Raw genomic sequence first — 10595 nt, 5'->3', positions numbered from 1 at the left:
AAAATTGAAAGATGCAAGATGGATTGGGGAGTGAGATGGTGTAACTGAACTCCCCAAAACTGAAGAAGTCTATAGAAAAATTCTGACACAGGAAGAGTGAGACCACGTTCTACAAAATCGCGAAACATAACAGCCTCAAGAGTACCTTCCATAGGGTAATCTTCTTCCTCACCAGTGCGCCACTGGCTTACGCCCTGTTCTTGGAGGAGACCCATATTCTCCAACTCTCCGACCAGTGATTCAGACATCTTGCTTTTACGCCAACCTGTGGACATATTGGCGACAGTTCCATCCTCAACTTTGGATTTGTTCTTCCTGGGAGCCATCTCAAAGTCACGAGTTTTGGCTCGGGGGCTACGAGAGGGGATTTTGGATTTTGACTGAGAAGAGGCAAATGTGAAATCTGAATTTGACGGCGGCCAGCAGTTCAAGGGGCAAAACCCTTGGAAGTTTTCAACCGGCTTTATATGGTCTTCAGGGGTAATTTTGTGAATATTTGGGATGCCAACGGATTCTTTCCTTCTCAGGGAAGTTTTCAGTTTTTGCCACAAGTTTACATTGATTCTTAAATTTAAATGGAGGGATTTAAATTCAAGACTCGGGGGCTACGGGATATAGGCATCAGACATTTATTTTTCAATTTTTTTTGAAAAATAAAGAAGCAAAAAGACTGAAGTGACCCTCAGCCTGATTCTACGATTCAACATAAGGCTCGGGGGCTACTCCATATGGAGCGCGAGAACTTCGCGCACCATATATGTTCAAGATTTCGGGGCTTGAGCACCTCACAGCCTCGAAGCAAACGGAAGTACTTGAAGGACTACTCGACGTACCTGAAGGAAGGACCAGAAGCAACCGAAAGGACGTTCTGACTACTTGAAGTACTCGAAGACGCCCAGCCAAGTACTCGACGCCTGCAGGACTCGGCTACGAAGAGCTCGGGGGCTTGTCAGACCCGGGACAGCGGGACTGCTTATAGATATAGAATGTTCTAGAGTAAGGGATAGCTCATGGATGTAACTTATCTTTTTTGTAACTATTCGAATAGGCGTAGGACTAGCTGCAGTATAAAAAAACTACCCGATTGTGTTGTAGTAGGATTCCAACTGTACTCGGCTAGGACTTTCCATGTAACCCTGTCCCCCCGAATACACAAGGGTGGGCAGGGACCCCCTCCAAATGATCATCAACACCTAAGGCAATATATACCACACAGGACGTAGGGTATTACGCAAACTCGCGGCCCGAACCTGTCTAAATCTTTGTGTTCCTTGCACCATCGAGTTCTAGAGCAGTCGATCCCTACCTACAAACCCTACTGCTAAGGGTATCCCTGAGTAGGCTTGGTGGTAAACACCGACAGGTACCATTGTGCTTTCTGTACATTTGTTTTCAGACCTGAGGCTTCACCAAATTGCTGCAGGATGTCCAAAATGGCCCTGATATCATTGGCTGATAGCTGAAGAAAAATGACAACATCATCAGCATATAGGCCTTGTTTCGATCACTTTGCATTTTATTTTTTTGGATTTTTGGAAGAGAATATTCGACATCTGAGTATTAAATGTAGACTAATCACAAAACTAATTACAGATCTCATATGTAAACCACGAGACGAATCTAATGAACCTAATTAATCCATCATTAGAGCATATTTACTGTAGCATTATTGTAGCAATTTAGTGTCTAATCACGTCCTAATTAGGCTCATTAGATTCGTCTCGCGATTTATAGTCCATTTGTGTAATGCGATTTATTTTTCGATTATATTTAGTACACCATACAAGTGATTTAAAAAAAATGCATTTTGGCTTTATGGATCTAAACAGGGCCATAGTGAAATACGATGCTACAAGTTTCTTCTAGATAGTGGTTGCAGGAAACCCTCTTCTTAGGCTTTTTTTATTAGAGAGCACAGAACATTCATGACAAGGATAAATAGCATTGGGGATTGTGGATCCCCTTGCCTGAGACCATGCCTATGCACAATTCTTTCACACAAGTAAGAAAGGCCAGCGGCATATCTAGCCGCTGGGCAATGTGCCTTGCTGACAAGCAGAAAGTGCCATTGTGAGGGAACGGCATCCACTTATGCAACCAGTGGATTTGCATAGGGCTATGGGCTTTAGCTGGTCCCGAATTCGAGCTCCAAGGCACCCGGGAATGATATGAGAACAAGTCCAATAGCTCATCGCCGGCCTCGTTGTCCCGAGCTGGTTCCATTAGCTGCAAGTGAGGATGGCGCGGGCGGATGAGGTCGGGGTGTGGAGAAAGCCGGGGGCCGCTGCGGGCAAGGACGGTGCAGAGGAGATAGGGGTACAAGGATACGGCAAGGAGAGGGCTGGAGTGGATGTGTGAGTGACTCCAATGAGTGGCAGCATGAGCTCCTCACGATTGAAGGATTGAAGGGTTGGTGGCGTGTGGGCAGATCAGGAGGGGCGGCGTGCAACCACGCCGAGGATGGGGGCGGGTGGGCAGAGGATGGAGCTAATGCTAAGCTGACAAATCATGGTGTTGGCATGCAAGCGGAAGGGGAGGCGGCAGTGCGCGGGCGAAAGGGGTGGGGGATGCGCGGGCGGACAGAGCACCATGCTGGTGGATGGGTTGGGGACAGCGGCATCTGGACGGGTGGGAATGGCGCGTGCGGCGGGAAAGAGCGATGCCCAATTGCCCAAACGGGCGAGAAAGATCTGCGCGCATGCGGTAGGATGGGGAGGAGTGGATGAGGTGGAGTGGAAAGTGATGGGTAGTTTGGTTATTTTGCGGACATAACAAATGGTTACTATTTGTTTGGATCACTTAATGTAGTCTAAAGTTTAGTCGTAAATCAAAACAGGATCTTAGTCATTCTTTATTCAAATTTTGCTATCTCAGTTGGCGTTGACCTTGTCGAGGGCATGCTATAGTGGCCTTGTGCTCTTCAAGCGCATTTGTAGCTTCAGCTCTTTGATCGGGCTCCAAAGGCCTTCGAATTTGGAACCCACTGTGCTAAAATGAAAATCATGGCAATCGAACACAATCTAAGTCTCAACCACGTTTGTTCCTGATAATCTAGAGATTGCATAAATGTCGAAGGCTAATAATAATCCTCGACGGATCTATATATCTATGATGCTGTTGGTTGCTACAGTGCTGGTTCTTTTGCTCATGCCACTAGCATATACTATGTTCCGATTGGCTGCGGCTAGCGTTTTAGTCAGACTAGTATGTAATTAGTGTGGTTTTATAACATCACAAAGGTAAATGTAGGATTACAAGCCCAAACACCAACCATATGACTATAGAAAAACTTCCTAGGTAATTCTTCCATCCTAAATTATTAGTCGTTTCGATTTTATTGGATCCCTATTTTTTACTATGCTCTACATATATTATGTCTAGGTGCAGATCAAATTTTATAAATCTAAAAAATCAAAATAACTAATATATAATTTGAAAATGAGGGAGTAGTATCTAATATTAGCTTATTTGTATATCAAAACTGGCGAGTAGAAATCAATTCCTGATATCTCTATTATGGCTTTATTTCGGCGCTATCCGAATCCAAACTATATCCAATCCATTACTCTCTTTATTTTTTCCCTATATATCTGGATCGTCTGGATGTGGCTTCTTACATCCCTATCACGTCTGACTAAATAGTTTTGTCTCGGCAGGACGACGAAGGGATGGGAGCAAAGAGAGGATGAGCAGGCAAAATAGAGAGACTGATGGCAAGTTTATGCTTCTCCAAGTGTTGGAAGAGGTATTTTTAAATATATTTAATTATAAAATTAAATTTTATATGACACGCTGAGTTACTTTTTGCGCTTAGTGTCAGGGGCAGCTTTCTTATCTCCAAGTTTTCAGACTTATCCTTCCGAGCTGTTAGGAGCATCTGTATCTTTCTAAATTTCACTCTCTAAATTATCATTTGGAGAGTTATGTACATAAAAATCGCTCTCTATACATCTTCACTCTCCAACAGTTTTTCTATATCTTGTTTACACTCTAGAGAGCTATTTTCGCTATTTATCTTTGGCTAGCGAGAAATCCGGAATAAATGATGTCTATATTTGGATAACCACTTAGAGGAGCTCTTGGAGGCTATTTTTCCATCAAAATCTATATTCCTAATAATTAGGATGAATATAAAGAGTCTCTTGGAGTTGCTCTTATACCTGCATAGCTAATTCAGGTTTCATTTACTGTCGTTTTTTGTATTTCACCTTTTGATTTTAGATACATTTGGATCCAAATGCTAATAGGTGTAAATGATAAACTTTAGCAATAGCTCATCCAAACAGAATGTATGGGTAAACTTTAGTAATAATTTAAACTTTAGCAAATATATGAGTACTAAGAATTGCTATTGTTTAGCAATGAACTTTAGTTCATTCAAGCAGGCTAATAGAGGAAGATGACTTGGGCCATGTCCTAAGAAAGAGATGCTACCATTGAGCATCATAATGACACAATCAGGAGGATTGACTAAAATTTTTTTAGGCCCCATTTGGATCCTTAGAAATTGAATTCCATTCTAGATAATGTAGTTATATGTGGCATATATTTATATATTATTGTTGGTCACATGGGAGAGATATTTATGTATTTCTATAGGGAGCGAGTCTAAGAGTGTGCAATAAGTTGCACATTAGAAACATAGCATGAGGATCTATAGAATCAATTTGGCAAAATAACCAAATAATCCTTGAAATATGGCGTTCGGCTCAATGTGGTCCCTGAATTATGAAAGTATCCAATTCAGTCTTTGAATTATCACAACCGGTCCAACTTGATCCTTGAATCCGACATGGCACACCATGCTTGGGGTGGCGACCTAACAGGTGAGGGAGCGATCTGGCTCAATGCGGGCTGGGTAGCGTCAACAAGCTGGCTGGCAGCAGCGTGGATAGTGGCGGACGCAGAGTTCAAAGTTAGGGGGTCTTGGTTCTTCCTCCTCCATATTTCCACTCATTTCTTCTCTTTTTTTCTTCATATTTTTCTCTTTTCCTCTCATCTTTCTCCTTTGATTTTAGTGAAGCTTTTTTTAAGAGGGGGTGGGGTGGGGCTAGAATCAGTCACGGGCCACCCGACCCGATAAATCCGATCCAACCCACCCAAAAAACCCGACCCGATCCAACCAGACCAAGTGACGGGTCGGGTACGGCCGAAATATTTGACATTAAACTAAAAAAGTCTAATCTAACCTGGAAATTACACACAAAAATATGGACCAACCCGAACCTCATCCGACCATGTCATGGGTCGGGCACGGGCCAACATTTTTGACCCGAAAGCCAAAGTGACCGGACTCAACCCAACGGATGATCAGGTCTAAGTGGGGCTAGATAAATTCGTCTCTGGGCGTGGAGGGTGGTCGCGGGCGGTGACCTAGCTTGGGCAGGTAGGGATGCTATGAGCGAGCTTCCGAAGGACGGAACTAGAAGATGCTTGTGTTAACCTGCTCTATGGATGGAGGGTAAAAATGATATTTCATACTCCAAGCTGACTGGACAATGATTGGAGGAGTCTACGTGGCGTGGCAAGTTGGATTCAATGACAAAGTTGGATATAATTGTTCAGGTACTGGACTGGATATTTTATAGTTCACGAGCATCAGAATTCAGGAATGATTTTGATTATTTTGCCAATCAATTTCCATCTCCCACCTCCATAAATTTAAGATAAGTATATGTAAACTTTTGAAAATTATGGAATATCACATTCAAGACAAATAGCCTACTCCATTAAGTAGATTCCCATTTCCTCAAAATAGAAGGATACAAACGGGGCCTTAAGAGGAAAAGAATATACTATGCTGATTATGGGTTGTGGCTAATGTCCTCAAGTAACGAACCAAACAAAGCTCGTGCACCGGACGGATAAGCTCCCTCCCCAAGCGAGACAAGCAAACACCTTTTTGTCCTTTCGCAGCCTGCCATCGATCAATCAATTCGTTAACCGGTGGCTCGTTTGCGCCGCCCCGTGCGCAGGGTTCCAGCCTCAGGCCCGCCACCGGCCCCTCCCGCTCCCGAACGCGAAGGCCGGCGCCGCTGGGCCGACGGCATCCGCCGCGCGCTGGGTACCATGGCACGGGCCACCGCCCTGCGGGGCCTGGTCGGCATTGCGGCGGCGGGCGGGCGCCGCGTGCGCTCCTGCGGCCAGCGGCGGGACGCCGGCTGGCGTGGGTTCCGTGCGGGGACCTCCGGGGCCACAGCGGCGGCGGCCCCCCGCGGCTCCTCGCCTTTCCGTTCCTCGGCGGCGCGGCAGGCGGGGTCGCTGCGCGGCGCGGCGGCTGCGGCGGGGCGCAAGGGCTGGGTCTCCGGCGGATTCGAGAGGTGGGCAATTCAGGCGCAATGATCGCGCCAATTGATGGGTTAATATGCCTTCTATCTTTGTTCCTAAATTCGAATCAATCAGTGTTATGTTATCCATCCATGTGTGCTCGTGTGGTGTCGGTGCATCAGGGGATAAACGTTTACTTGATAGATAAGTGTTGTGGACTTGTGGTGCGTGCCTAAATTGCCTATGTTCGTGATGTTACAGGGATATATTATTAATTCAAATTGATTAGCTTGACGCGTAGAATATTATATGGCAGGTCCATGGTCCTTTCCATCAAATAGTCATCTTACAAACACATTTTTCATAGTGGAAGCTTGAGAGCTCACTGCAATGCTGTTGCAGTTGTGCAACTAAATATTTTACAGATATCTCTTTTTGTTATGCTATTGGCCTTCAATATATAATTTTAGCTTGCTGGCTTTAAGTAGTTACATTGTTCTCGCAATACCAACTTTTTGTGCTCAACGGCTCACATTTCTCCAAAATCTACTAAAGATTCATACATTATTTGATCAACATAAGGTCAATAACTTTGTTGGCAGTGAGGATGGTAAGGTCACCTGTGGATATTCAAGCTACATAGGGCGGAGACCTACTATGGAGGACTGCTATGCCGTTAAATTAACTAAAGTTGATGGGCAGCCAGTTAACCTGTTTGGCGTATTTGATGGTACCATTTTCACTCATGCCTTCATTACTTCGCAACTCCTTGCACATCATATTTAGTTGATGTCTTGGTCCACTAGGTCATGGAGGAAACCTTGCTGCTGAATATCTGAAAGATAATCTTTTCAAAAACCTTATGAAGCAACCTGACTTCCTGACAGACACAAAGCTTGCAATAAGTAATGTCTTTTACCTTCTGTAGTGTCTTTCATCTGTTATCCTTTCTAATGCTGCAACTCTGATGTTCTTTTTGTTTTTGGTTACTTTTCACAGGCAGAACATTCCTTGAAACTGATGGGGATATCTTAGAAACAATATCTAGTTCATTTAGAGATGATGGTTCAACAGCTTTGGCTGCGGTTCTGATTGGCAATCGTCTATATGTAGCAAATGTTGGTGATTCACGTGCTGTTGCTTCAAAAGCCGGCAAAGGTAAAGTGGCGGCAAGAAAGAAAAGACCAAAACGTACAGCATCCACTTTTCTCATATTTGAAAATTAATATCCATTTTGTCATTATTCTCTCTCTGCTTTTTGAATTGGATGTTTTAAACTAATTAGCTTGTCCCAAGTGTCATATTTTTTTAAAACGGAGGAAATATTTGTTTTACCAATTTTTGTATATTATACCTGAGCATGATCAATTGAACTGGTACTCTGCTGAGCTTCAGTCACCAAGGGGAGTTGCTCTTATTTCTATTCACATGATTAATGAGCTGGAATAAAATTTTATCAACGCAACACTGCTTCATTATGTTGCTATTTTCCATTGATAAGCTTCCAATGACTTTAGAATCTGTCAATGTTAATTATTCTTGATGGGACAACACACTGCTGAAGATACACGCTAACACACTAGTTTCACGCAGAAACACACTAGTTGCCGCAAGCTACTTGGAACTGATCAACTTGATCAGCTCCTCCTTAAGTACCTAAAGTTGCCTCCGGTCAGCCTGTAAGCATCCGGCTATGGCAACTCCTACTATACAGCCCAGTCAGTCCTATACAACAACCTGCCAGCAGCCACACACACTCCTCTTGTGAAGAGAACAACCAGACCACTCTCCTTTGGTGCTGCTCGAACTCTTGAGGGAGCTAGGCCCTCTCCTCTCTATTTATAGCACTAGATGCACACTACTACACAGCCATAGTGGCTTACATGCCAATGCAAAGACTTGACTTGACTCAACTTGGTCCCTAAGGCAAAGACTTGGATCCTAAGGCAAAGACTAGACTTGACTAGACTTGGACCCTAAGTAACTTACATGTACCTACTGCACTACTAGTCAAGATTATTGCTAACAATTCTTTGGTTTATTTATGTGTGAAGAGTATGTTAAACTTGGCATTATTTCTGTGCTCTATAGCTGTCCCACTGTCAAAAGATCACAAACCAAACAGGAAAGATGAACGAAAGCGAGTTGAGGATGCTGGGGGTGTTGTTATATGGGATGGTAAGCCTTTTTAATCCTCAGAACACTCTTATTGTATTTATCCTGCTTACTTGGATAAAAACAATATATTTAGACTGAACCTCAAGCCCTCCAGTTTTAAGCAAGTCTGATATATGATACGTTAGGACATTATGTTAGTTTAATGGCTCATCATTTGCCTGTGTCTATACATGTTTTTCCTGTTTTTCAAGTACTCAAATCGTTGAAGGTTCTTTATAAGTATTGAGTGGTCGCTGTAATTCTTCATTTGACATTAGCACTTCCGCAGATACATGTAGGGTTGGTGGCATTCTGGCAATGTCCCGTGCATTTGGCAATCGTATGTTGAAGGAATATGTGATAGCCGAACCTGACATTCAGGTATCCATTTGAAGTCTAATTAAAACTTTCAGTAGTTTGGCAGTCCATTGATACCTAGGCAAGGGTTGTTGTGTTGGTCTCTTAGAACTGGATCCACTAACAGGATAAATCAAGCTACTTAACAAGCTAAAAAACATCTTACACTAGTTCATCCTTGATTCTTTGATTTACAGATGTACCTTTGTATCAATGTATCATTATGTTGTCTGTAACATGAGTCAGTATTAATGTTGTTGCAATAACCATAAAAATTGGGTATTACTGAAATATGATGAGAAGCCCCTTGAGAAGAAGTTTGTTTAAAGATTTCATTTTTTCGGATCTTTTAGTGGATCTGCGTGGTATGTGGGAAAGAGTAAAGGACTCTATTCATGGAAGGGAACCTTTTTCCTTTACTGGTTTTCCGTGGCAAGGGAAAGGTTGGAGCATGCTAGCATGGTTTCTCATGATGAAATTTGTCACACGGGACTACTTGGCAAGTGCTTGGTATTTCTGGAGAGATAGGCATCTGAGTCATAAAACATCTAGACATTCAAGATACTCTGGAACTAGAATAACTAAGAAGACTGTCATGGTTTCTGCCTATCATGCTACAATGAGGTGTGGATCGTAGATTTCTTTCATTTTAGGTCTGTATCTTTTCAAAAGGGCATAAATATTAAGCTGTCAGTAGGACCTCACTGAAGTCTCGAAGTGATATTCTGGAGTTTTTGTTCTCAAGTATTTGAAGCTCATGATTAGTCCATTTGAAATTTTCTTGATGTTCTCGACTTGCATAGGAAAGTCTTCTGAAAAGTTCTTTTTTAGCAATTTGATTCCTTATGTCAGATAAGTCCGATGGAAAATTAACCTTTGGTAACATCTATGAAATGCAGGAAGAGGAGGTCAACATTGATTTGGAATATCTAATTCTTGCTACTGATGGTCTTTGGGATGTTGTGCAAAATGAGGTATCTCCTTGAATTCCAGCTTCTAACAACCAGCTATGGCAACCTGTTGGTTCTGTAGTTGAAGTAACCATCACAGTACAATACCACCAAGCTACTGGTATAATTTTGGAGGGTTGCTCTGTTCTCAGTGAACTTGATCAATCTCTTCATGCAAGGCCCCCCTAGCAGTTATTAACATGCATCCAGTGTATCCTGTCTCAAATGGTCACACACAAGAAGAATGTTCACAGATTGAACACAGTGAACAAGGGCTTTTTTCATATTAGCGTAGGGTTATACTTTCTCCATTGCTAATCAGGGTTTATATCGTTTGTCAACAAGGATGCTGTTGCTCTTCTGAAAGCTGAAGATGGACCTCAGGCTGCGGCTGTGAAGCTGACAGAAATTGCCTACTCCAGGCACAGCACAGACAACATCACATGTGTCGTTGTGCAATTTCACCATAACAAGTAGTCGGTTTGGACAGTTTTTCGTCTGATGGTAGTACAATTTTGTATGCGTTAGCCCCAAAAAATCCATAAAACATAGTTGCTTTTGCCTAATATATGCGGTTGCTGGAAGAATTAGCAACCCTGAAAGAGATTCGCGGGATTCATTCTTTTGTTCTGTAGGAAAGATAACATCCAAACAATGAGCATGAGCTCGAATGAAATTTCTTCAGTTACTTTTTATACCAGCTTCACAGAAGCATTCTGCACTTTGTATGTTGTTTGCTTTGTGGTGGTTCTTGGATGCGAAGCCGAAACGGTTCGGGTTTCCATGTAAACAGCTGTTTCTGTCCTTCTTGGTGTTCCCTGTTCCGCGCTTCCGGCGCTGGATTGCAAATTGCAATATACAACG

The 10595-nt window shown here is 42.9% G+C and overlaps 1 protein-coding gene across 3 annotated transcripts; it reads left to right on the top strand.

Annotated features, from left to right (window-relative positions):
- The first annotated feature begins 5874 nt into the window (after positions 1 to 5874).
- Positions 5875 to 10432, top strand: LOC120670084 (probable protein phosphatase 2C 56). Of its 3 annotated transcripts, none has more exons than XR_005673048.1 (8): positions 5875 to 6320; positions 6870 to 6997; positions 7074 to 7172; positions 7267 to 7458; positions 8359 to 8445; positions 8714 to 8805; positions 9135 to 9405; positions 9681 to 9755. XR_005673048.1 is itself a non-coding variant. In XM_039950072.1 (8 exons), exons 1-8 carry the CDS (start codon positions 6070 to 6072, stop codon positions 10206 to 10208), a joined length of 1056 nt encoding a protein of 351 aa, XP_039806006.1. In that variant the 5' UTR covers positions 5877 to 6069; the 3' UTR covers positions 10209 to 10432. The 3 variants fall into 3 exon arrangements, 2 of the variants coding, with proteins under 2 accessions (XP_039806006.1, XP_039806007.1); XM_039950072.1 differs by lacking the exon at positions 9135 to 9405 and adding an exon at positions 10077 to 10432 and having other exon boundaries at positions 5877 to 6320; XM_039950073.1 differs by lacking the exon at positions 9135 to 9405 and adding an exon at positions 10077 to 10432 and having other exon boundaries at positions 5880 to 6320; positions 7267 to 7425.
- The last annotated feature ends 163 nt before the right edge of the window (positions 10433 to 10595 follow it).

The sequence above is a fragment of the Panicum virgatum genome, chromosome 4N (assembly GCF_016808335.1).
Source record: "Panicum virgatum strain AP13 chromosome 4N, P.virgatum_v5, whole genome shotgun sequence".
In the NCBI taxonomy this organism is placed as follows: domain Eukaryota; kingdom Viridiplantae; phylum Streptophyta; class Magnoliopsida; order Poales; family Poaceae; genus Panicum; species Panicum virgatum.
The sequence above is the reverse complement of the archived record's forward strand: the minus strand, read 5'-3'. Positions and strand labels throughout refer to the sequence as shown.

What these genes read in the sequence shown, in the direction of transcription:
- LOC120670084 (XM_039950072.1), top strand. Translation starts at nt 6,070, where the DNA reads ATGGCACGGGCCACCGCCCTGCGGGGCCTGGTCGGCATTGCGGCGGCG. An exon ending in CCTGTTTGGCGTATTTGATG is followed by an intron (nt 6,998 to 7,073) that starts GTACCATTTTCA and finishes TTGGTCCACTAG; the next exon opens with GTCATGGAGGAAACCTTGCT. An exon ending in AAGAAAGAAAAGACCAAAAC is followed by an intron (nt 7,459 to 8,358) that starts GTACAGCATCCA and finishes TGTGCTCTATAG; the next exon opens with CTGTCCCACTGTCAAAAGAT.